This window comes from Rhopilema esculentum, chromosome 17 (assembly GCF_057945365.1).
Source record: "Rhopilema esculentum isolate cy_ngs chromosome 17, ASM5794536v1, whole genome shotgun sequence".
In the NCBI taxonomy this organism is placed as follows: Eukaryota; Metazoa; Cnidaria; class Scyphozoa; order Rhizostomeae; family Rhizostomatidae; genus Rhopilema; species Rhopilema esculentum.
The window spans coordinates 2,668,491-2,696,034 of NC_142831.1; the positions used below are offsets into that span (position 1 = coordinate 2,668,491).

At 35.8% G+C, this 27,544-nt stretch overlaps 1 protein-coding gene across 1 annotated transcript; it reads left to right on the forward strand.

The window, feature by feature from the left end:
• Positions 1–154: 154 nt before the first annotated feature.
• Positions 155–27,457, forward strand: LOC135681253 (uncharacterized). Its single transcript, XM_089113472.1, has 20 exons — positions 155–513; positions 2,485–2,527; positions 3,550–3,865; positions 6,310–6,442; positions 6,700–6,813; positions 7,895–8,008; positions 8,731–8,856; positions 10,586–10,708; positions 11,566–11,691; positions 12,266–12,388; positions 13,246–13,371; positions 13,946–14,068; positions 14,587–14,712; positions 15,263–15,385; positions 15,809–15,931; positions 16,332–16,415; positions 21,512–21,934; positions 22,648–23,073; positions 23,606–23,843; positions 25,923–27,457. Exons 2-20 carry the CDS (start codon positions 2,511–2,513, stop codon positions 26,332–26,334), a joined length of 3,396 nt encoding a protein of 1,131 aa, XP_088969598.1. The 5' UTR covers positions 155–513; positions 2,485–2,510; the 3' UTR covers positions 26,335–27,457.
• Positions 27,458–27,544: the final 87 nt, after the last annotated feature.

Genomic DNA, 27,544 nt, shown 5'->3' on the forward strand with positions numbered 1-27,544 from the left:
TATGATAACATAAACATTAAAATTTTATAAGGAATTTGACCGTGAGGGGGTAAAGTTTCACCAGGAATGATTTTGAAGTGTGGATTAATTTTTAAAATGAGGCCACTAAGTTGAATTGGTGTATTGCAATAAAAAACTAGCTGTAGCGACTTTCAAACTTTCTTTATCGCTTAATTGCCTCGAATAGCTGGATAGCTTTTCAAGCATTTCCTGAGATAATAAGAGGCTAGAAGCAAAGACATTTTGCCAAAATATCGCTTTCAAAGCACCAACCTGCTTGATTTCTGGTTTTATTGACGTTATATCGTGGGGGTACCTTTAAACCTAACTGCAAACAAGGAAATCTCTTTGCAATATGAATGTCTATTCTTTAAATTGCAGGTAAAAACAGTGCTTGCAACTTAAAATATTCAGTGCATTACATTTCAATCAGTCTAACGGTAACAAGACGTAATGTTGTCGAGAGGTTGAAAGCAAGCTTTCTCAACTATTACTTCGAACTTTGAACGAAAGGTAAGAATTGCATAAGTTGCTGTTAACGCCTTTAAACTATATAAGAAATATGAACGACTAGAAGTTTAAAAATGGGAATAAAAGTACACAATGGTTTGGAGAAATTTTCATCTATCTTGAATTTGACGTAACGGACAAACGAGTTTTGCTAAATTAGACAAACATTGTATATTGTATCGACTTTTTAAAGGGTCCATTTTATAAAGTAAGTCTATAAACTATGAAGTATGCTAGTGTCTATAAACTATTCTTTCAATTTGACGGTGCTAGTGTCATTTGACGTTTTGAAGAGATTCAACTGCAGAGCTAATCAAAGCTGAAACATGTTTCTTAGTCAATGCAAGGTTTTAACGTTGCTCCTTCTATGAGGCTCATCAGAAGAACAGGTCTTAGCAATGCTGCCTGCATGTTCCCTTCCCTTAGGTAACATAGTTCATCAGTTGAAATAATTCATTTCTCTTGGAAATACTTTTGGGCGTTTAAATCTAATGCGTCATCTCAGTGGAAAAGAATGGCAAGAAGCTATCTTCTCTCTGTTTTTAGCTAGTGATAATAACAGCTATTTCTTTCAACTTGCAGAAAATAGACGTTCGAAGAAATGCCCTTATAGGTTTTATGTTCCTCTTTATCAAAATATTCTTACATTTAAATCTAGCTAGTGGATTGATCTAATACGAACCAATTTTTTAGCAAATTTCAAAATCTCCTATTCCCAGACTGGCTCACTAAATTATGCATTGTAGAAGAAAATTCTACGAAACCTTATCAACGGCAAGAACCCTATGTGGGTCAGACCACACCTTATCTGACAACGAGCTCGATTTAAAATTCAAAACACCTGAGTACCTATCCCATACAATCTTTTCTAGCTGTGATTTATTTTGGGCAGTTTAAGGCCTGTGGTATGCGAAATTTGACTTGGGGCAATTAGCTATGATGCGTTTCTTCTGCGACCAACTTCACAAGAGATTTGATTATATGGAACAATACAACAAAGGGGTGCCATATTGCTCACGAGATTTCAAAGGAGTACGGCGATCAATGTCTCTATGTTCGACCTGCAGCGACAAATGAAGTAAAATACCAGTCGCACCCTGCTGCACTATTTTCACATTAGGCAATCAGTATGAAAACTAACACCAGCAATTCTCAAGATGTAATCATTGTCAACAAATTTTGATAATTCTCTTACGGTACCCTACATCGCAAGGTTTTAAGCAGCTCAATGCGGCACAGATGTTACCCAGTATGTTTTTTGAGGAAGCGGGAGTCATCATTTTTTTGAGTCAGGAATCGGGATTTGGCAAATTTTTGTTAACGGGAATCGATAACACCTTGATTCGGGAATTGATGGTCGGGAATAGGGAATTGTAGTAAAAAGGTAGTGTGATTTCTGTAATAAAGGACCTTTTGGACACACTCCCATAACAAAATCAAACAATTGCAATCCTTTTTTCTAGAATACGCAAAGAGAGCCACTTTTTCTAGATTACTCAATTATGTAGCGTTGGAGATTGCGAACAGTATTTTGAATCGCTATATTAGACTGTTTGAATCGCTATATTAGTCTGTTATTTCTTGACAAACATTTCTACGTTCAATCTTTGAAATGTCTTGTGAAATTTTGGTTTCTTCTGCCTGAATCACATAAGAACATGCTGCAATACTCCCCCTGTAGTTTCATTAAAATATTCACCCGTTCATTAAATTATTTATACCCTGAAATGAACCAAGATACTTTTTGAATAAGAACTTGATTCAGCAAAGCTTAGGTAAAGTGTGTTCTCATATACAGGAGTACTACATGCCAGTACTACATCTCAAGAGATCATTAGTACCTTTTTGTCGATATCACTTCCATAAGAATCGTCCCAGAATTAAACAAGTTAAAATTTGAAATTAAAATAAGTTCAGCAATGATGTAGGTGATAACATTGAAAAATAGTCTATATTTTGTTTTCTATCTTTTAGATATTTTTGGCAGCAAGACCATTACAATGAACAATCTGCTCAGGTAAGAATGTTTCCTTTCAAATTTTTGTAGTTTAAATTGTCACTTTAATTCATTATTGTTCTCTTTCATCTAGTTCCAAAATAAAAATTAAGGATGCAAAGATGGCTAGAAATCTCATCGAAAAATAGTTCAAGATTAAAGAAAAAATTCATGTGACATTAAAAATCAGTTTTGTGTTTCTTTACGTACCGCGGGCAAGACCGCGGGCAAAATGCTCAGCCAAGTTCCTGTAGGCTCGACAGGTACATCGGCCGAAAATATTGGAAATTTAAAGAATTTTTTTATACATACCCAGGGAGTCGATTCGAGTTTCGATCTTATTCTCTGCTATGAAAGAAGTCGTAGTTGATTTCAAAATTTATCTTTTTGGATAATTGAGGCTGATGCATTTTTCTACTTATGGGACATATTTATCAAAGCTTATATATGTGATTTGTATCCAGCATTAGTCCCTGTTTTAAAATCACAGTCCTAAAAAATACATCACATAGTCATGGCATCAAATGCTTTCAGAAAGTATAGAAAAAATTAATTTCTTTTACTCAGTCAACTCGCACATATCCGCTTTTCTCAGCGCCTAGTTTTTCTCATATCGTCAGCGAAACGTCAACACAGTTTTCACAGATAAGAAAAATGCATGGGCCTAAATTGTGGGAGAATGAGCTCAACCTGACCATTACTAGCGCAGAACCTAAAGCTGAATAATAGTCTAATTATTGTAGATACTGACTATAGTCGCAGCGTTTTGTGTACAAAGCAAGCGTCTTAGACCGATGCAAGTCATCCGCAAAACCTATGAGACCTGAGTAAAATCTCAAAAATCATGACAAAATTGGAAAATCTATTGCCTAGCCTTTTTTGCTAATCAAAGAATGCCTTCTGTTCTAGAATATCAGCTGAGTAAAAAAGGTTTATAATCTTCATTATGTATAAAGTAAGATAGCAATGTTTCTACCATGTAACAGTGATGACACAGTTTGAGGTATACTGGCTTACTCTCCTCCTTGAATTTTTATTTGCAGGTTTGCTTTGGTTCTCAATTTCTTGCTAACAGTAAATGGGAGAATTCTTCGCCTGCCGTGCATGATTGATGCTGTATTTGATGTTGTTTTTATCGACAAACGCTTACAAGGAGACATTCTGGCAGTTTTCAACAGTATTGATGACCAAGGTTGCACGTTGAAATGCGCACAGAACCATGAATGTACATCATACAATTATCAATGGATAAACAAAACATGCGAAATTCTTCAGAAGCATGTGCAACAGGATAACAGCACCGATTTACTGGATGCCAATGGTTGGATCTTCAAAACAACAAACTACAGTAATAAACTTGTAAGTGTTGGTCAATTAACCATGACATAGCATAGCATAGCATAGCATAGCATAGCATAGCATAGCATAGCATAGCATAGCATAGCATAGCATAGCATAGCATAGCATAGCATAGCATAGCATAGCATAGCATAGCATAGCATAGCATAGCATAGCATAGCATAGCATAGCATAGCATAGCATAGCATAGCATAGCATAGCATAGCATAGCATAGCATAGCATAGCATAGCATAGCATAGCATAGCATAGCATAGCATAGCATAGCATAGCATAGCATAGCATAGCATAGCATAGCATAGCATAGCATAGCATAGCATAGCATAGCATAGCATAGCATAGCATAGCATAGCATAGCATAGCATAGCATAGCATAGCATAGCATAGCATAGCATAGCATAGCATAGCATAGCATAGCATAGCATAGCATAGCATAGCATAGCATAGCATAGCATAGCATAGCATAGCATAGCATAGCATAGCATAGCATAGCATAGCATAGCATAGCATAGCATAGCATAGCATAGCATAGCATAGCATAGCATAGCATAGCATAGCATAGCATAGCATAGCATAGCATAGCATAGCATAGCATAGCATAGCATAGCATAGCATAGCATAGCATAGCATAGCATAGCATAGCATAGCATAGCATAGCATAGCATAGCATAGCATAGCATAGCATAGCATAGCATAGCATAGCATAGCATAGCATAGCATAGCATAGCATAGCATAGCATAGCATAGCATAGCATAGCATAGCATAGCATAGCATAGCATAGCATAGCATAGCATAGCATAGCATAGCATAGCATAGCATAGCATAGCATAGCATAGCATAGCATAGCATAGCATAGCATAGCATAGCATAGCATAGCATAGCATAGCATAGCATAGCATAGCATAGCATAGCATAGCATAGCATAGCATAGCATAGCATAGCATAGCATAGCATAGCATAGCATAGCATAGCATAGCATAGCATAGCATAGCATAGCATAGCATAGCATAGCATAGCATAGCATAGCATAGCATAGCATAGCATAGCATAGCATAGCATAGCATAGCATAGCATAGCATAGCATAGCATAGCATAGCATAGCATAGCATAGCATAGCATAGCATAGCATAGCATAGCATAGCATAGCATAGCATAGCATAGCATAGCATAGCATAGCATAGCATAGCATAGCATAGCATAGCATAGCATAGCATAGCATAGCATAGCATAGCATAGCATAGCATAGCATAGCATAGCATAGCATAGCATAGCATAGCATAGCATAGCATAGCATAGCATAGCATAGCATAGCATAGCATAGCATAGCATAGCATAGCATAGCATAGCATAGCATAGCATAGCATAGCATAGCATAGCATAGCATAGCATAGCATAGCATAGCATAGCATAGCATAGCATAGCATAGCATAGCATAGCATAGCATAGCATAGCATAGCATAGCATAGCATAGCATAGCATAGCATAGCATAGCATAGCATAGCATAGCATAGCATAGCATAGCATAGCATAGCATAGCATAGCATAGCATAGCATAGCATAGCATAGCATAGCATAGCATAGCATAGCATAGCATAGCATAGCATAGCATAGCATAGCATAGCATAGCATAGCATAGCATAGCATAGCATAGCATAGCATAGCATAGCATAGCATAGCATAGCATAGCATAGCATAGCATAGCATAGCATAGCATAGCATAGCATAGCATAGCATAGCATAGCATAGCATAGCATAGCATAGCATAGCATAGCATAGCATAGCATAGCATAGCATAGCATAGCATAGCATAGCATAGCATAGCATAGCATAGCATAGCATAGCATAGCATAGCATAGCATAGCATAGCATAGCATAGCATAGCATAGCATAGCATAGCATAGCATAGCATAGCATAGCATAGCATAGCATAGCATAGCATAGCATAGCATAGCATAGCATAGCATAGCATAGCATAGCATAGCATAGCATAGCATAGCATAGCATAGCATAGCATAGCATAGCATAGCATAGCATAGCATAGCATAGCATAGCATAGCATAGCATAGCATAGCATAGCATAGCATAGCATAGCATAGCATAGCATAGCATAGCATAGCATAGCATAGCATAGCATAGCATAGCATAGCATAGCATAGCATAGCATAGCATAGCATAGCATAGCATAGCATAGCATAGCATAGCATAGCATAGCATAGCATAGCATAGCATAGCATAGCATAGCATAGCATAGCATAGCATAGCATAGCATAGCATAGCATAGCATAGCATAGCATAGCATAGCATAGCATAGCATAGCATAGCATAGCATAGCATAGCATAGCATAGCATAGCATAGCATAGCATAGCATAGCATAGCATAGCATAGCATAGCATATTTTCAATTTTGGGGATTTTTTGCTAATAACACTTTTTTAACTATCTAAGATTGGGCCAACGTGCAACAGCCTGAAGCCTTGCGATCCGGAAGATTTATGTCTGGATACATGCAGCCCGCCTTTCTATGAGTGCATTCATTGTCAATCTCATTATCCTGAACTCAAGTGTTTCAAGCAGGCAGGTAGGTTGTGAAATACACTTTTGTTCTTAAGCTATACGTAGAATGCAAGAAGAGGATTATAAACCATTATAGCTTTAACCAGACATATGATTCTGTCAAAGAACTAAAGATTGACTTATGTAAAATTTGATTATCTGTTTCGTTTTGATTTTGAAAATTTTGGTAAAGCATTTTACAAAGCATTCGATTTTTGACTAAATTTTATCAAGCTAATTATAGAAAAATTCCTGAAGAGAATAATTTTTCAATTTTCCTAGACGTGGATGCCTGTGCTAGCAACCCTTGCAAACATGCTTCACAATGCTCGAACAAAAGTTCTGATTATAAATGCACTTGTCTTGAGGGATATACAGGGAAAAATTGCGATATAGGTACGAGTCTTGGTTATTTATTCATTAGTTTGCTCTATTGAATCCCTTGTCAGGTTATATTCTGTTGTGCAATAATTCATATAATTTAATGTAATGACAGTTCGAATATCGATTTTGATAACCTGCAATATTATATTCTATATAATTGCGAAATAAAGTATTTTTGCTTTCCTAAGTTTCTCTAGACATGCCAAAATGTGACTTGTGCTTGCTCTTATCACAATTTTATTAGGTCCCTCATTAAAAACTAGATTTCTAGAATACATATTCTATCACATGTCATACCTTTACAACAATAACGAGAAAACGGTATAAAATATTTGAAAGTTCATATGCTTGTCAGGAGCCTAGGTAAATAGACAAATATTAAGTACGAATATTCACATTTGCTTTCCATCGCCACATTAATACAAATATATGGCAGATGATGTCTTATTTCCAAATATTTTTGTTAGATTATTTTCAAAATTGGTGAAATTTAGAACAAATTCACTATAACGAGCCAAAAAATTGCAAGATTTTCCTTTTTCTTCTCTTGAAACTCGTGGAAGGGAGTCCATGTTGCCCTAAAACGCCATTTACTGTCCATGCAGCTCTAAGACACCCATAACCAGAATAATGGGTGCTCCTTCTCCTCATTTTCAATTTCCTTTCTAAGATTCTGTCAATATGGACTTTACAATACAGCCATATGTGATTCCATGCCCACGGGCAACGTGTACATTGGCTTCGGATGATCCTTACATTTATGTCATATTTTTACTCAGTTATTTAGACTCTTTCTTTCAAAATTGCATAATTTTTTACATTATTTTTGCATAAAAGACGTTTTTAGAATAAAGAACAGTTTACGAGGAGCTAGCCAAAATGTATTTGTCAAACTTAAATAAATTACGATGATAGATATTCTTTTACTTGTGAAAATGTCAAACAATTCTTGTTGAATTTTTTTCACTTGTATTAAGTTTAGATTGGCCTCAACGCCGTTGAATGAAATTGGAATGAAATAGATAATAAAAGTAGAAAGAGATATATAGGTAATGTAAATCATTTGTCAGTTAGAAAAACTCTTTTTCCACAGATATTGATGAATGCAGAAGCCTTCCATGTTTTCATGGTGGTACATGTTTGAATCAGATTGGGAAGTTTGTTTGTCAGTGTTTTCAAGGTTACAAAGGGATTCATTGTGAACAAGGTAACTGCTGGATGAAAAACAAAATTTTGTCCGTAATTTATAAGTTTAATTTTATTTTTCGAAATTAACATAGCATAGCATGACTCAAATGAATGTTATAAAATGTTTATTACACTTTTACGGCCTGATGAGAAACAGAATGATTTTTTATTTTTACACAAACCAACATAGCCAACTTATTAGTGTTAACTATTTTTTTGGATCTCAATTGCAAAAAAAAATTGGTCAAAATAAAGAGAGTAATTCTAACTACTTCTACTAATAAACAATTAGTATGAATATGAGTATAGTACACTATTAGTACAGAAAGGAAAGGAGTAACAAGGTCATGAAATCACTATTAACAGGTCTTTGATAGCTAAATGTTTTGAATATGTTGACACAATAACGTGCTGTTGATATCAAGACATAAATCTTTTCCTCTAAAAATGAAAGATGATATCAATTAGCAATATATTTTGTAAAAACCATATAAACAGCTAATCACCTTTTTACATTATCCCAAGAGGATATTGAACGAAAAGCATAATTAAGTACCATTCGTCGTGTTTACGTGCCAATCTGAGAAAGAATATGCATTAATGGATATTAAATGCCAGCATTTCTTTTTCGAGATTAAAATTTTTAGGAAAGAGTAAAACAACATGATTTGAACTCTTTTAACGTTGTTCTTCTCCTTAGTTATTATAGAAAGTAAATATTTTCGCTGTAAATACTTCCAGATATCGATGAATGCCTTGATGGAACACACAACTGTAATACAAATGCAGATTGCACAAATACCTTTGGCTCTTTCAATTGCAAGTGTAGGACAGGCTACAGTGGAGATGGCATCATCTCGTGTATTGGTAAGACGACCACAATACTTGAGTTCCCATTTGAATCTGATGTAAATGTTGGGTTTGAAAAAAAGCTCAGAATATATATCAAACGTTAATATTAAGCAAAAATTTCCTGTGCTAAAGATTTTTACCATCCTAGCCAGAAGTGCTACCAAACACAATTCCTTCCAATGTTACTTGGAATACTGAGCAACTGGTGTTTCTTTTTTTAATTATTTTATTCTTTTGTCAAATATCATTAGCTTCCACTAAATCAGATATGTGTTAGAAACAAAACAGTGTTGGGTAGACAGTGAATTCTCAGTCCATACAAAACAATTACAATACTTTAAGCTACAAACAACGATAAGCTACAATCATCAGCATTAACAAATTAGTACAATATTGTAATAATGGATAGTTAATTAATAACTAGTACAATATTGTAATAATGGGTAGGAAGAGGTAGCTTAGTCACATGTAGTATTGGAGTGGATGGTGGGAATTACGAACTCTCAAGCCACATGTAGGTTGCAAATGAGTGCCCTTATATGGCAAAAAGATGCTTAACTCAAATACACATATATGCTGATAGGCTTAGTAGACTATTCATCATACCCTGACTCACTCTGACTAATGGAGGTATGAGGAACTAAGGTCCTATTGACGAACAGGCAATATTGCCAATAGGCATGTGACTGAAGCAACCAATATTCATTCTATACCCAACACTTCCTGATTTAGACTAACATTTAAAACTAAATGTACACATAAACCAATGCTGACCAAACTTATTTCAATTCTGCTAAGTTAATTCATAAAAAGCTGACATTGTTTGCAAAAGAAGAGGGGCATTGCTAAACTTCCTTTTGGAAATTGATGTCAGTGTCAACGCTCTTAACAAAAATTTATAGCCTCTAGTAAATGAAGAATAACACCACCAGCTTTGTATTCCCATGCAACGTTGGTTGTTTTGACTTGTTATAATAACCCTGAGAATGAAGCCATTCGGACGATATTGAAGCTTTAAAAACCATTTAAAACACTCCATCTGTATCCTAATTTTCCAAAACCTGGTGTACTTTAACAGTTTATTTTGGATGCATTGAATATAAGTTTGAAGTATATGCAGCTTTCTATAGAATCATATTTATCAAATTCATTTATTGATCAATTTTCTGGGCAGGGCAGTTATATAAGCTAGGGCAGTTGTATGTACATGGTAATGCAAGCTTATATATGTTTGATTGCAATAAAAGCTTTCAGTAATGATTAATATCATGATTTGCAGCAATTAATAACTTTTTATACGAAAATAGTAAAAGATATACTGTTGGAACATACTTTTATACAACACTCGTCATGTTTTGCAAATCAACACAAATACATAAACATGTATATTCATTCTATGTATGATTTATATAAATAAATACACAGATACAGCTTTCAAATGATCGCACTAAGCCTGAAGTTCTAGGTAGCAGCATAGAACTGTCCTGTTTTTTACACTTAAAGCTTATATATACATACATATATAATTCATTTTAACAAGTCAAAATTTGGCAGCAAGTGATAATTTGGATAATTCCTAGTAAAAGATTTACATAATAGAATATACTCCAACATGTAAGGCTGTCCTTAATTAGAACTAATTGTACCTTGCTTGTATTAAAAGTTGTTTTTTTCTAAAAGAAACGTTTTTAATGTTGCTATGCAATGGTTCCATATATCAGTTTATTTAACTTGTTCCTTTTAGATGTGGATGAATGTCTAGGTTCCACGCACAATTGTCATACCAATGCAGATTGCACAAACATTGTTGGCTCGTTCACTTGCAAGTGTAAGACAGGCTACAGTGGAGACGGTGTCACCTGTACAGGTACTTTTGAGTGCTGCGAATTACATAAATTGTGCTCGGTATTAAGCGGAACAGCAAACGAAACATCACCGAACACTGTGAATATAACGGAAACAAATGGATCATCAAACAGAACCTAGCAATAAGATGAAATGAAAGGGGTTATCCCCTGGGGTATTCAATTCAGCTCTATTCAATTCTATTCAATTCAATTCTATATATGACAAAAGCTGACAAAATGAGTTTAACCAGAACAAAGTTTATGCAGGAAATGAAAGATTACCAAACTCTGTGGAAAAAAACAGAAACAAACGAATAAAACAAATTCTAACATAATGATCAAATGAATGACTTGGCTTGAAGGCTTGAAGGACTTGCTAGGCATTAAAAGCAGGGATGTCATCACTATCCTCTCAAACAAATTCAGGCTGTCTAAAATTTTTTACCAATATCTTCAAAGTTATTTTAAAATTTATTGGCAAGCCTTTCTTTTGCATTGTTTTGCTTGATTTCGTTTTGTTTCATTGCTTCTCGTAATTTTAGACTGAAATCTAACCCCTCTGGACACAGTTGATTACACGGTTGCCTTTGAATCTAGAAAATCTCTAAGCGTTGCATCACATCTTATGTTAATTTTCTACCTCGAGGATAAAATACCAAAATAAAATGAAGGGCGAAAAGCACCCTCAGAAATCATGCCATAAACATCAGAAAATCATTCATGATGCTAAGTTCCCACATCATCGAGAGCCAGTCTGGCCGTTGGTGCACCGATGCAAATCGCTAAGCCTACCACTAAACTTATACAGGAAATGGTCACTTAGTGATACACAGTAACCCTCAAATTTTTTGGCTGAACTTCTTATCTTTATCTCTAGACGTAAATGAATGTCTGAAAGGGACACACAATTGTCATACCAATGCAGATTGTACAAACACTGTTGGCTCATTTACTTGCAACTGTAAGACAGGCTACAGTGGGGATGGAATCATCACATGTGCAGGTAAATTCTTGAAAATTCCCGAGCAACTTTATATAGTACATCACAAATGTAGTTCAATCAATTTCAAAGCATTATTTTCTTGGGAGCTACTTTTATTCAAACGCCTATCTAAAGAATATGTTGATTACAATATGTACACGTTCAATCACATATGAATAAAAATAGGAAAGGGGAAGAGGAGGGAAGGAAGGAAGGAAGGATAGAAGGAAGGAAGAAACTGTAAAAGAAAGCAGAATAGTTTTTGATAATATTTATATATATCACTGATGATGGTCTGTAGATCTCGACAAACACATGGGCGTGTTTATTTACTATAAGTAAGAATTTTGTATAAACAAACATACCTAACTCATTATAGCTAGGAAACATTTTGGCAGCAAGAGTTGATTTGTGTATGCCGATTGTTTAGAATGAAAGGAAATGTTAAGAATTGGCTCCAAAATAAATTGTTATTTTCAATTAATCTTAATGTTTCTAATTTGTATTCAAAGGTTCTTATTTTCTTAAAGAGACTTATTCAATGTTGCTATGTAATGTTTCCATATATCAGTTCATTTAATTTTTTTCCTTTCAGATGTGGATGAATGTCTAGGTTCCACGCACAACTGTCAGACCAATGCAGATTGCACAAACAGTGTTGGCTCGTTCACTTGCAAGTGTAAGACAGGCTACAGTGGAGACGGTGTCACCTGTACAGGTACTTTTGAGTGCTGCGAATTACATAAATTGTGCTCGGTATTAAGCGGAACAGCAAACGAAACATCACCGAACACTGTGAATATAACGGAAACAAATGGATCATCAAACAGAACCTAGCAATAAGATGAAATGAAAGGGGTTATCCCCTGGGGTATTCAATTCAGCTCTATTCAATTCTATTCAATTCAATTCTATATATGACAAAAGCTGACAAAATGAGTTTAACCAGAACAAAGTTTATGCAGGAAATGAAAGATTACCAAACTCTGTGGAAAAAAACAGAAACAAACGAATAAAACAAATTCTAACATAATGATCAAATGAATGACTTGGCTTGAAGGCTTGAAGGACTTGCTAGGCATTAAAAGCAGGGATGTCATCACTATCCTCTCAAACAAATTCAGGCTGTCTAAAATTTTTTACCAATATCTTCAAAGTTATTTTAAAATTTATTGGCAAGCCTTTCTTTTGCATTGTTTTGCTTGATTTCGTTTTGTTTCATTGCTTCTCGTAATTTTAGACTGAAATCTAACCCCTCTGGACACAGTTGATTACACGGTTGCCTTTGAATCTAGAAAATCTCTAAGCGTTGCATCACATCTTATGTTAATTTTCTACCTCGAGGATAAAATACCAAAATAAAATGAAGGGCGAAAAGCACCCTCAGAAATCATGCCATAAACATCAGAAAATCATTCATGATGCTAAGTTCCCACATCATCGAGAGCCAGTCTGGCCGTTGGTGCACCGATGCAAATCGCTAAGCCTACCACTAAACTTATACAGGAAATGGTCACTTAGTGATACACAGTAACCCTCAAATTTTTTGGCTGAACTTCTTATCTTTATCTCTAGACGTAAATGAATGTCTGAAAGGGACACACAATTGTCATACCAATGCAGATTGTACAAACACTGTTGGCTCATTTACTTGCAACTGTAAGACAGGCTACAGTGGGGATGGAATCATCACATGTGCAGGTAAATTCTTGAAAATTCCCGAGCAACTTTATATAGTACATCACAAATGTAGTTCAATCAATTTCAAAGCATTATTTTCTTGGGAGCTACTTTTATTCAAACGCCTATCTAAAGAATATGTTGATTACAATATGTACACGTTCAATCACATATGAATAAAAATAGGAAAGGGGAAGAGGAGGGAAGGAAGGAAGGAAGGATAGAAGGAAGGAAGAAACTGTAAAAGAAAGCAGAATAGTTTTTGATAATATTTATATATATCACTGATGATGGTCTGTAGATCTCGACAAACACATGGGCGTGTTTATTTACTATAAGTAAGAATTTTGTATAAACAAACATACCTAACTCATTATAGCTAGGAAACATTTTGGCAGCAAGAGTTGATTTGTGTATGCCGATTGTTTAGAATGAAAGGAAATGTTAAGAATTGGCTCCAAAATAAATTGTTATTTTCAATTAATCTTAATGTTTCTAATTTGTATTCAAAGGTTCTTATTTTCTTAAAGAGACTTATTCAATGTTGCTATGTAATGTTTCCATATATCAGTTCATTTAATTTTTTTCCTTTCAGATGTGGATGAATGTCTAGGTTCCACGCACAACTGTCAGACCAATGCAGATTGCACAAACAGTGTTGGCTCGTTCACTTGCAAGTGTAAGACAGGCTACAGTGGAGACGGTGTCACCTGTACAGGTACTTTTGAGTGCTGCGAATTACATAAATTGTGCTCGGTATTAAGCGGAACAGCAAACGAAACATCACCGAACACAGTGAATATCACGGAAACAAATGGATCATCAAACAGAACCTAGCAATAAGATGAAATGAAAGGGGTTATCCCCTGCGTTAACTATGTTTTTCACAAAATTCAGGCTGGCTGAAAATCTTTACAAATTTTTCAAAGTTTTTACTAGGAATCTGTTCATTATGAAAACGAGTAAAGAACTTTGAAAAATTAACCTAAGCAACTTCACGAAACTCGTTTATGTTCCGTTTCTCTTTTTCCAGTTCTGTTTCATATTGCCGAGTTATTCCGCTTCGTTTCGGTTGATTGTTTGCATTCTTTTATTTGATTTCGTTGCATTTCGTAATTCTACGCTATAATCAAGTTCCTCTGTATACAGTTTGATACATGGTTGTCATGAACCTGGAAAATCTCGACGCACCACATCCAGTGTTATATTATTTGGTTGAACTTCTTGTATCTTTAGATGTAAATGAATGTCTGGAAGGGACACACAATTGTCCTATCAATGCAGATTGTACAAACACTATTGGCTTATTCACATGCAAGTGTAAGACAGGCTACAGTGGAGATGGAATCATCACGTGTACAGGTAAATTCTTTAAATTTCTCGAGCCTCTTTATATAGTACTTCACAAACGTAGTTGAATAAACTCTAAGGCATTATCTTTATAGGAAATTACTTAAGTCAATAGAGTTTTGTTAATCCAAGCAATATGTTAATTACAATCTTGAAATTTTCGATTATACGTGGATTAAAAAGTCAGCAAGAAGGGAGAGAGGAGAGGAAGGAAGGAAGGAAGGAAGGAAGGAAGGAAGGAAGGAAGGAAGGAAGGAAGGAAGGAAGGAAGGAAGGAAGGAAGGAAGGAAGGAAGGAAGGAAGGAAGGAAGGAAGGAAGGAAGGAAGGAAGGAAGGAAGGAAGGAAGGAAGGAAGGAAGGAAGGAAGGAAGGAAGGAAGGAAGGAAGGAAGGAAAGAAGAAAGAAAGTAAGGAAGGAAGGAAGGAAGGTAAGAAGGAAGGAAGGCACGAATTAATTAATGTAAGTTATCATAATTTAAAGCAAAAGTATCCGCATACTTAGAAGGGTTTCTTGTAAAAGTTATAGTTGCAGAAAAACATTACCAAGCTTTCCTGTTTTTTAGATATAAATGAATGTGGAGAAGGTATCCACAATTGTCACGCCAATGCGCAATGTACCAATACTGGAGGGTCCTTCACATGCACATGCAACAACGGCTACAAGGGAAACGGCCATTCATGCAATGGTGGGTATATTTGGATAAATGCTACACATCAGAACCCAATAAAATGATATCTTTCAAGGCATAAATCAGGTTCTTTTCATAAAGATCAATTTTTACTAAATTTAAATACTTTAAATTGCATGCTTTTTGAGAGATTTTTCGGATGCTAGAAAATATTATTTGTGATATGAGTGCTTCGACGTTGGAGGCTGTTCTAGTTATCATAGAAATTTGCAGTTTCAAGAAGTAAAGCTCTTTTAAAAGCATAAAATTACATCTATTGCTACTTTCTCCTTTTTCGTTGACAAATTATTGACGAGATACTACAGTCTGTATTGCATAATCAGTAACATTTTGAAGCTTCATTTGAAGGTGGTGACATTGCACATGCCTAATAAAGGCATTTTTTAGCTGTGCTATCACTCTTCATGTCTCGTATTTCAGATGCAAATGAATGCCAGGATAACACATATAATTGCCATTCTAATGCTCAATGCAAAAATACAATTGGCTCATTTACATGCACATGCGAAGAAGGCTACAGTGGCAATGGCGTTGCTTGCACTGGTACAACTTCTTGTTATTAGCATCAACTTTAATTCTTCTCTCTGTGACAGCATTACTCCCTAATAATATTTTTTAATTATAATTCTAATGTTTCCATGGTGTAGTACACATAGCTTGTTGATTAGAATTTAAAAAGAAATGTGAGATTTTTTGACTTATTTAGAGACACTGTTTTTTCTTATAAGAAAGATTTCTTTAAAACATTTAGCAGTCGTCTGTTTCTTCCTACGTCAAGAGTAGTGTTTTCAAGAACAGTATCAATTTTGATAATAAGAATTCTACTGATAAAGCCTCGACAAATTCTGATATGTTGCAATCTCTGCTAGATATATTCTTTTGAACAGATACTCTGTGGATTTATGTGAAAAAGACGTTGAATTTAGGGTTAATTTTTTTCAAGATATAGACGAATGTACAACAGGAGTGCATGGATGTCCATTACAAACTCGATGCAAGAACACAGCTGGAATGTTCCTTTGTACTGGTATGAGAGTGTTATTTGTTATTAAATTGCTCTTGTTAGTTTTTGTTTGTTGACCCTCTTCAGAGAACCATTGTATGTTAAATGTTACTAGGCGATGCAAAAATTGTCAAAAGGCACTTCTAGCTATGTCTCATATAAAACTCCCTACGTCGAGCCTTTATAAAATCCTGGTTATGTCATTTATATGACTTTTATTAATTTTTTCAGTAAAACGCTTTTCTGCTTCTAAAGTTATAAAGTCATTGAACGATACCTTTATGTGTCCTGTCTTATGCATATGCGCTTCACGTCATTCACAGCTAGGCCCTGCATGTCCGCCATTACACTGTAACACTTGAAACGCATATGCGTCTCGGCCCATGCAGAAACGTTTAGTACACTTTGAGCCACCAATGAGCGAGGGGGCAGGCTTCAGGTAAAGGGCAGTTGAAAAGTAATTCCCAGCTTCTTACAGTTATTTCGTAATCATCATCTCATTTTTATCTTCTGTGGGTACATAAAAAATTAGTTCACCTTTTGGCATAATATTTTTTTTCAAGCCTGGAAAACTGTCGTCACGAGTAAGGCAGTAAATTCAAAATTTCGTATGAAATCATCAATAACTAAAAACTGCCGATCAGGGACGTCACTTCGCTGATTTCTGGGGGGGTGTAAACACTATTGCCCTGCAAAATTTTCTCCTGTAAAACAAGTATAGAAGTACTGTACTTATGTAAGTACTGTGCATATATTACATAAGTACATATATTATTTTCAAAAAGCAACACAAATCAACAATCGCAATAAAAAAGCAAATAATTAGTCTACTTTCACACTAATTTACTTAATTGAAATTTGTAAATGGTTTTGAAAAAAACAAACATTTAGTAAACTAAAGCTTTTCGTCTGACACTCTTCAGAGTTTAAAACGTCAGAACATAGATCGAAAACTCTACGCTAAGAAATATATATACCCAGTTGTGGATCGAAATAGGCCAATCAGAAAAACGAGCACATGACTGTAAAGGTTGACCAATCAGTGCCGCTTACCTATTAGAATGTTACCAATGGAGTCCTAAGGTGAAAACGAACTCCTTTTGTCTACACAGTAGCGGTTTTTTCGTGCTTATGTAGATAGATTCTAAAACTGCTAGGTGGAACGACGATCGGGCTTTACCAATAATCCAAAACATGTCGCCATTATAGTTTTTTGCACAATCTGGGTTTTCTAGCAAATGCTGCCCGATAGCAGAATCGCAGGTTTTACTAGTAATTTTAGATTTGCAAGACCGAGGTGGCTGTTCTCTTTGGGGATGGGTGTTGTTTCTAATATTAGATGGAACATGTTGTTTTATCCTATCCTCCAATCTTTGGGTGGTGCGTCCTACTCTGAAGAGTGTCAGACGAAAAGTTTTAGTTTACTAAATGTTTGCTTACTAAAAGTTTTATACCACCAAAAGATTGTTTAATTGAAATTCTTCTCATTTTTTTTCATGCCATACTTTTAATACTTTATCAAATGAGATAGTGTCTGTTAGGTCTTTCTCACAAGCAAGTAGAATGAGATCATTCAATCGTTCATCTTTCATCCTTGATCGCAGCAAATTTTTAAAAATCTTAAGTTTGCTAAAGGTTCGCTCGTCTTTAGCCACAGACACAGGTGCTGAAAGAAGAAGGCTGTAGCATTTGTAAACCGTTGGGAAAAGTCGTCTGCTTTCAAATGAAAATTTGGCAGCCTCTTTGACGGAAGTTAGCTGGATCTGTTGCTGTTCAATCATTGACTTGAAAACATCTACAATGCCTGCCAAAAGTACTTGGAACACCCAGCAATTTACGCTACATTTGATATCTTTCATTCCTTTCATTAAAAAAAAATTACTACTTCCGCTCCCTTCCCCCTAAACAATGTTGATGATTTAGAGAAATATCTATTTCAGGAAGCAAAGGAAAGTGCTTCCTAAAATCCTAACCCGTTTGATAGTAAACCAACATTGTTCTGTAGGGGAGAGGGGGATGATTGATTTTGAACTTCAAAATTGACGTCAGTGTTCCAAGACTTTTGGCAGGCATAACATCTAGCTCACATAATATAACACCTGGTTCAATATGAAAGCCTAGTGGGAAAAGCTTGCAAAGATCGTGGACTGTTTCTGGGCTTATCGTTTTGAGTGGTGGCTGCAACGCCATTGCTAATGGCTCAATTTTTGTTTAAGCATGCCTTGATATATTCACCATACTCTGCTATCAGAGAATCGAGAACAATAAACATTTCTGTTCTGTAGAAGGGATAAAATGTAAATTCCGCTGATGCTTCTGGACCGTTGTCAATCTTTCTTGGCTGCAACCTGAGTCGATGTTTTCTACTAAACTCAGCCGCTGAATCTATACCATGCTGTTTAGCGCACTCGTTTATAGCATCCAACTCTGTATCCATAGCCTTGTTATCAATGCGAATCTTCTTAAGATTTTCTACTGTTGCTTCAATCAACTTCCTCGCATCTAGGATGTTAAGCTCTTCTGCTTGGAGTTGCATCGTCAAAATATTTGTTTTCTTCATAATTAATCTCATGAACATCAATGCAAAAAGAAAGTCAAATGACTGACACTTTTTCTTTATGCCTTTACCCTTCACTTTTACTTTCATTTCTTTGCTGTAGTCAATTGCTTTGTGTATGCTTTGTAAACTTTGCCACACTGCTTCTGTCGACTCTGAAGAGTAGACCCATCTCGTTTTAGACATGTTGCGGAGTCTCAAGGTGTACTCATCTACTTCTTGAACTTCTTTATTGTAAATTTTGTTTCGTTTGGAGCTGGCACTGAAGAAAACATATACATCTTGAAGATTATCGTACATCGACGTAATTATGGCACTTTGTTTTGCACAATGCTCGTTGAAAGTATTAGATCGATGCCCTTGACATGGAATGTACGGGACTGGTCTTTCAAGAATATCTTGTAGAACCCTCTGTACCCCTGCAATTCTCCCAGACATATTATTTGCGAAATCGTATGTTTGGAAGCAGAGATAATTCACATCAATTTCATTTGCTTCCAGACACATGAGAATACATTCTGCTGTCTTATCTCCATGTTTGTCATTGCACTCTTTCATTTCCACGACTCTCTCGCGCGCAATTCCTTTTTCACCAATATATCTTGCAGCCACAACCATTTGATCCTTATTGCTAACATCGGGTGTTGTATCGGCCGAAACCGACAACATTTTAGCACATTCAATCTCATATTTTATTCTTTCTCTAACATTCTCCCCCAAGATCTCTAAAAGTTCATTTTGTGAAGTAGGACTCATGTATTTCGTACTGTAAGGCTTCAATCGTTTGCTATCAAGCCATTATTTTATCTGTGGACAGTGCCTGGACAGAAGGTTCACAAACTGGACAAAATTGCCTTTCTGGTCTCCTGCGGAGCCTCTGAAAGCGATTCATTGCCTTGCCAATGTTGTAGCAATATCAAACAAAATCGTCATTATCGATTTGCATTTTTCTTCGTCAGCCTTCTCCTGAATGATGATGTCCTTCAGATGCCTATTCATTTGTATGTCAATATGTCCTTGCTCGACTGAAAACCTAGCAAAATCAGCCAATGCTGCTGAGTGTGCTTCAGAAGAAAAATGCTGAGCAAGTTTTGCCGTTTCAACACTTTTCATTTTATGCCATGATGCAATACCGTCCATTTAAGCAGTGTCACTTTTTCTTCGCGAGGGGCACGGAAATAAGAAACTCACTTTACAATACCACAACAAATCGGAAAAACTAAAATATGTTTTGGATTTGATAAGAAAGTGAGATGAATTAAGATATTTTGTGAAACTTGATTTCTGATCTCTTTTGCCCTGCGAGAACTACTAATTCCTTCTGCTTTGCCCTGTGAAATGCTGTTTTTGTAAATTCCCAAACACCCCCCTCCCCCCCCCCAATAGTTACGTCCCTGCTGCCGATGTCAAGAGCGCCTTTATGAAATGAGCACTTTGGCCCCTCCTATCAAAGGCAACAGGGACGGTTGACTTCCCCCTCCCCGCTCTTCCTGTAATATAATTATATGTCATTAATTATTAAAAATGCAAAACCCATTTTCGTTTGTTTAGAAGACTTTGTCTTTGCTTAGTAATTAAGTTGGTGATTAACGTCAACATGAGTCGCGTGCCTTTTGTGTTCACTCTCGAACCAATTCGTTAACTACTCAAAGTGACTAGGGATCTCGATGAAGTCTAATCTCTGTTACACTTCCTATCCGGTCTTCCTTGATTTGCCCTTCTCTCCTGTCAAGAATACATGTTGGCTTCAGGCCGGGTTTCAGGAAAAATATTTTTGGGGGGGAGGGGGTTGTGGGGTGTAAGTTTTTATCTACCGAGTACATTTTGGCAGCGTACACTACGTTAATGCAATCAGAATATTTAAGCATTGTTAATATTTAAATTTCAGCTATTACAAAGCAATTTCAGCTGTAAAACTATTAGTTTTATAAAAGTTCTCAAATAAGCTTTTGTGGTCACGTAGCTTATTCAACCTTTAGAAACACTGAATCGAACTCTTTTATTGGACCCACTTCTTGATAACAGATAAGTTCTGTGAAATGTATTTCTCGCACAAAATTAGCATAAAGAGATGTAGACGACCCGGGAGCATTGTGCTTTGCAGTTTTGGGAACGGGGCCACAAAATTGAGCCTGAGGGGGCTAAGGATAAAGTTTGGTGGCATAGGAGGACCCACCATGGCTGGGACCGATGCGAAAGAATTTTTTTTAAAATTAAGCCTTCTAGGATGGCTAAAGATGCATCTCCCAGACTAAAATTGTCTCTCTTTATGTCAAATTTCTTGGGATTAATCTTCTTTTGTGATGTTCCTAAAAATCCTCTTCCGGAACAACGGAAAAACTGCAGAACTTTTTGAAAATGTTTTTAAAAATTACGTGAAGGATGATTTTTCGTCTGAAAATTTAAAAAATATTATCTACCCGTCAAAATCCCAATTTTGCCGACAAAAAACATAAATGTATATTCTTGGGGGGGGGGAGGTGTTGCACCACTTCAGGTGTTGTCTTACATTCAGGTTCGAAATCAAGACAATATTTTTAGCACTAGTCTACTATTTTTGTAGAGAACATAGCGTTTGGTAAAGTGTCCTCTCAGAGTTCAGACCTTGGCAAGGATGGCCTTGTTCTCAAATCAAGCTTGGGAAATGATGGAAATAGAAATGGATTCTGGTCTGCATGTTCACTAACAACAAATTCAGAAAATCCTTGGTGGCAAGCTAATCTTGGTAGAAAAGCACAGGTTGGAAAAGTTATTGTCGTAGGCCGCACAGATGCGAAACAAACCAATTTAAACCCCTTTCAAATAAGCGTTGGGGAAGACGGATCAAATGGTGGTAGAAACAATCCAAAATGTGTGTCGGATGGCATCCTGCAAGGTGGCAAGCCAAAACATTTCAGCTGTAGCCATAGCTTAGTTGGAAGATACGTCAGTTTATTTGTCAATGCAATAAAAAGTCTTCAGCTCTGCGAATTGGAAGTCTATGAAGGTAAGAAAAGAAAGGATTCAAATAATCATGCTTACTACTGAATACTATTCCCTATCAACACAGCACATTTGCCTGATATACATTTATAGTCTCTAATCCTTGTTGACAGAGCATTGTATTGGACGCATAGCTATTAGCTCAAATTTACAACTAATGGCCATTAATGGTTGACTTGAAGAAAAATTCCTACTGTCAGCCTTTGCCTTGTGACTATATATGTATAGGATGAAAATTCTTTCCACAATGGTGCTGCCCTATTGTATCGAACCACCCTTTGTTGGAATCGAACTCCAGTTTGCTGCTTCAAAAATCAACGCTCAAGGACACGGTGTCAAGCCAAGGACAACATTAAGAGTATATTTTTCTGCTCAGTGGTATATAAATTCTCAAAAATCAAATTCAATCTATACCACCAATTCCTTTCCGTTGTTGCCAGCAAGTGTAAATTTTTCAAAAAAAGGCAATTCTTGCATACCCTATCGCTAAACAGGTTATTACCACAAATTTACATACTCATTGTGACGCAAAGTTTAGATATATATAAAAGTTCACCCTTATGCAAGTTTATTTACCCGTGTGTTTTTCTTAGGTATTCTTAGGTCTATCTGGTCGCAACCTTTTTACTCACGATGATGACATGTTACGTTGCTTAAAAACTTTAATATGGTTCCTTTTATTTGTTCATCTTTACGAACGCTTCGTCTTTTTTTCAGGCAACATGGCATACAAAAAACCATCGCAACAGTCTTCGGTTTATCAAAAGGGGGGTATAGATCTTGTATCACTATTTGGAAACGATGGAAATAGAAATGGAGAATGGTCTGTATGCGCAACAACAGTACACTCTCTGCAGCCTTGGTGGCAGGTTGATCTTGGTAATCGTGTGCATGTAGGGATGGTTGTCATTAGAAGTGCTACAAATTGGCAACAAAATATCAATCCATTCAGCATAAGTGTTGGTGATGCTGAAACGAATGGTGGACGATCAAATCCATTGTGCGTATCAAATCAGAACGTATTAAGTGGGGAAGTGAAAGAAATGCATTGTGGGCAAGCCCTTTTGGGGAGATACGTCAGTGTATTAAGCGAAAGTCCGGTACTGCTGCATCTTCAAGTCTGTGAATTAGAAGTGTATCAAGGTTTGTTTCCATTTTCAAAAATTTTGATTTACTCCGAATCAATTTTGCAAGTTTTCTTGATACCAACATGCATGCCTGCGAAAAATATTATGCATATCATTCAATCTTCAACGAATTCAGTAGGCTCCAATCCACAGAGTGTAGAAACCTGATGGCACTAAATGTCCTGAGGACAAAAACATTCGAACGTCTTATATCAATGATATCATTAGCTCATAGATATGTTAGTATCATTATTCTTACATTCAATCATGTAGATCTTCAACATTTCATGAAAAATTAGCTTACTCCCTATAAATTTGAAGAACCAAGAGATGGGATAAGGTCTCATGCACTCTACGCCTCTCAATAATTTAAGTCCATAGATAAATAAAAATTAACCGGCCTAATAACATACTAGATGAAAATACCAACAATGGTACCTTTCTTCTCGCGTGAAAAACAGCGACCGTAAAAAGCAGTTGCTCAAGAGACTTTAGGGGTTTAGAAAAAAATGGTCCTTGATGTCGATTAATTTACAATTTTTATCTAGCAAAAAAAAGCTCGTGTGTAAGTTGGTACGCTGTTGGTGCAAGGAAGAATGGCATTTATGTTATTAGCGACGAAACTGGCTTAATTCATCACGTCTACTGCGATTTCAGTTCGGAACCTAATTTTGCCTGGACTCTTGTCATTTCATTCTCCTTGGAAAACAATAACCAATTCAAAAGTAATCCATTCTACAATGACGATCCGATTTCCGAGCATGAACCTAACTGGAAAAGATACAGGTAGGTGTATTGGTACAGTAAACTTTTAATAACTTGAAGTCCGATAATTTGAACATTCGTTAAAGTCTATTTATTTTTAAGTTTATTGTTTTTGTTACAAAATTCTTCTTACGGCAATACTTCATTGCAAATTACGATGAAGCAAGCTGGCATCAGTGATGCTATGGGCTCAGTGGAGTTCAGGTTATCGTTAGCGTCAGCTTATTTGAACATTCGTTAAGTCCAACTGATATCATGGGCTCCGACACAAGTTTGAAAGAAAGAGGGGACAAGGGAAAATTTATATCTTATCACAAAAATTTTTGAAGAAAGGTTTATTGTTTTGCAAAAAACTGGGTGGGGACATAACCTGGATATTGCATTCCCCTTGCCCAGTACATTTTTGTAAAAAAGCTTCCAATAACTGAAACATTTACTTTCTTGGAACCTTAAATCAATGACTACAGCTGGCAAATGGAGTCTATTTTATATTAAGTAGTTTTATTGTTTTTGTTGTAAAATTCGTCTTACAGCAATACTTAATTGCATATTAAGATGAAGCAAGCTGGCATCAGTGGTGCTAGTGGCTAATTGGGGCTCAGTTTATCGTTAGCGTCTAGTGAGTTTTCAGTCACTTTATGGCATGGTGTGGGCACTGTTATAGGCATCTTCTTAACAGTTGAAAATTGTCATCGCTGTTAGATATTTTGACTTACAGATTTAGCCAGATATAGATTTTGGAGAAGAATAGCGACATTTCAGAATGACTGATGCATCAAGTAATAAAATGAAGGTGACATGAATTAACAACATAAAGTTTTATTGAGGAAAAGGAACCGATTCGGAAAGCCAAAGAGAATTCAGCTCGATTTAAGCATCCCAGAACCAGAGCAAGACTTAAAATTCTTTAAAAAATTGTTTAGCAACTTCTGCAATATTTAACTTTGCGTTGACCCAGTCCTGTTACTCTCCAAATCAGTGTCGCTAAAGTAGCTCCATCATCTGTTTGTAAAAATTGACATTGAATCTGGAGAAAGGGGTGCTTTCTTCAAAATAGAAAGGGAACATAGATTTTGAAGTGAAGTGTGTTTTGGGATTGTAGAATTTGCAAAAGATTTCTTTATTTTGCTTCGAAAAGATGGAAAAATGTGAATATTTTGATGAATTCCGCGATTACCATTAGCAAAATAAGCATCCTCCAAAAATCACGGTTCTTAGTTGCGCAAATGAATCTCTTAAAAACTTTATTTGTAGATAGATATTTATTCAGATGCTATTTTCTTTGGTTTAATGAGCCTGACTGATGCTATTTATATTTAAATTTATATTATATTTATATTAAAAATAAATAGAAGATAAAAAACCCTATTCGAAAGACCTTCCGAAGAAAACTTTTTTTACAGAGAAATGATAGCTAGATTATCAGCTTTGGGATTTCTAGACCTTTTTTTATATATATATCAAATTATAAAAGCAAAAAATTCTTTTAACAAGAAACACGGGGTCTTCTATTTCTGGCTATGAATGGTACTTACAATCTACAACATTTAATCATACATACTAACAAAAAAGAAATGAAAACAAAAATTCACAAAAAGTCAAAAAAGTACAAGAGGTGTATCTTGGTGTGCAATAGATGTCAGAAGCAAGTGAGTAATTTTGAATTGGTCAATGTTTTGAGAAATTGCTATATAACATTCCAACATCTAGTAAGAGATTATCCATGACATGGTCTCTGACACAGGTTGGAAAGTTTAGGGGCTAAGGGGAAATTTAACACCCATAACAAAAGAATTTGGGAAGTTCGTTTGAATTGAAAAAATTGGAGAAGACCATGGCCCAACGCCCCCCCCCCCTCCCCCTCTCATTGGAGGCCTTGCCTTTAAAAAGATATAAAATTGAAATTATCTAAAAATCGCATTTTCTGGTATAATGTTCCAAAAAGTGTTCCAAGTGTCGAGAATTCCGTAATCCGCGCAAAATTTTCTTCGAATTCCGTTGTTCAATAAATACGGTTAAAATTTTTGGCACACTACATTTGAATCATGGATCCCTTTTTATTGACTTAACTTAACAGGCTTGCAAAATCTTTCTTAACAGGCTTGCAAAATCCCTAATGCAGCACATAGCATCATCCGCAACTCACTGGAGGGCTACATGCAGTTACCCAGGCCACGGAATTGATCATCGAGATTACGTGAGGGCAAAGCTAAGTAAAATAAACCCCCTTACTTTTAGCAGCAATGGTGAGTGCAGGACTGTTGAATTAATCAATATTCGAGGATACAGTGCAACTGGCCAGCTCGTTAAGTTTTGGCAAAGATGGGACCTATTTTTTTGCACTGATTCTAGCTATGATTCTTGTTTCGTTCTTGCCAAGCCGGGGTCCATCCCAAGTGAAGATAACTTTGGACATTATGGAACCGTAAATAAAAACTTTCGATGCACAGAAAATTCTGCTAGCACGACACAGTATTGGATTGGTGCCTCTACCCAGTCTTTAGGTCCCTGAAAGAGCCTGGATCGAGACCTGCAAACAGTTCCTGAACCACGACATAAAAACTTATTTGGCTACCAAGGTTCTACAAGGTTGCATCGATTGTCAATTCCTTTTACTGAATAATGCATTTTGTCATTTGGGGCAAAAATACGGAAGAAGTGAATATCTAATGCCTCCCTATTATTTCTATTTCTACACACAACCTTGGCATACTCCAAAGTCTCTCCAACCTACACAAATAAGAACTTTAAAGTGTCAACAGGAATAGGAAATACAGCAAAAGATTTTTCATTTTGTCACCAGCCTTTTAAATATCTTTTATTTTATTAGGCATTGATACTAACAACCATTATTGACTCTAGTGATTTCGCAGAAAACGAATTTTTAGGTAAAATTTATGTCTTTCTCAGATCAGAGTTGTCGTTTTTCGTTATTGAAAATTGCAGAGCAGAATAACATATATCTTCGCTACTACAGAACTCACGTCCATTTTCTGGTTTATCATCCTCCTCCCGCCTCCCTGTTTATCAGATTTTGACTTAAACAATCTAAGAAACAAAACCGTTACATAAACAAGTGACGGATGAATAACACAATTTTTTTCACTGAAAATTAAGTAAAAACTTTTTTAAGTTTCTTTAAATCAAATTTAAAGTTTTTCACTGAAAATAACATAATTTGTTACAAAACACATATGTATTATAAAATAGCACATAATATTTCAACGTAAATCCTTGATTAGAGAGCCAGGCATTTATTTAATTTTCATATTGTATACAGGTGCCTAATCGAAAGGGTATCTATTAAAAGCTGCAATCTGATCATGAGGTTTGAACTCGATTTACATTTAACAATTTTATGAAATCTCTTGGAATAAAGAAGGTTTGAGATTGTTATGAACATTAACTGGGTTTAAGAAGTAATTTACGGTATAAGAATTTGTGTCTACAGTATCATAGATTTAAGGAATGCCCGACGGTATGTTAACAGCCGTACCTGACATGGCAGACACGTGATTGTTGGGGTCGAAGTTCTTTAATTATTCGAGGGAATTTAAAATTTTGTAAATATACTCGTATTCTTATCGTTATTGCACAATAGTTTGTTGTTTGCATATTAAAAAAAGCTATCCATATTTTTTATTCTTCTTTCAGTCTAACTGCTGGTGCACGTGTAGGTTGACTGGAAAATCTTGACTATGATTAATAATTTGAATAGGCTT

What these genes read in the sequence shown, in the direction of transcription:
- LOC135681253 (XM_089113472.1), top strand. An exon ending in CAAACTACAGTAATAAACTT is followed by an intron (nt 3,866 to 6,309) that starts GTAAGTGTTGGT and finishes TAACTATCTAAG; the next exon opens with ATTGGGCCAACGTGCAACAG. An exon ending in CCTAACTGGAAAAGATACAG is followed by an intron (nt 23,844 to 25,922) that starts GTAGGTGTATTG and finishes CTTTCTTAACAG; the next exon opens with GCTTGCAAAATCCCTAATGC.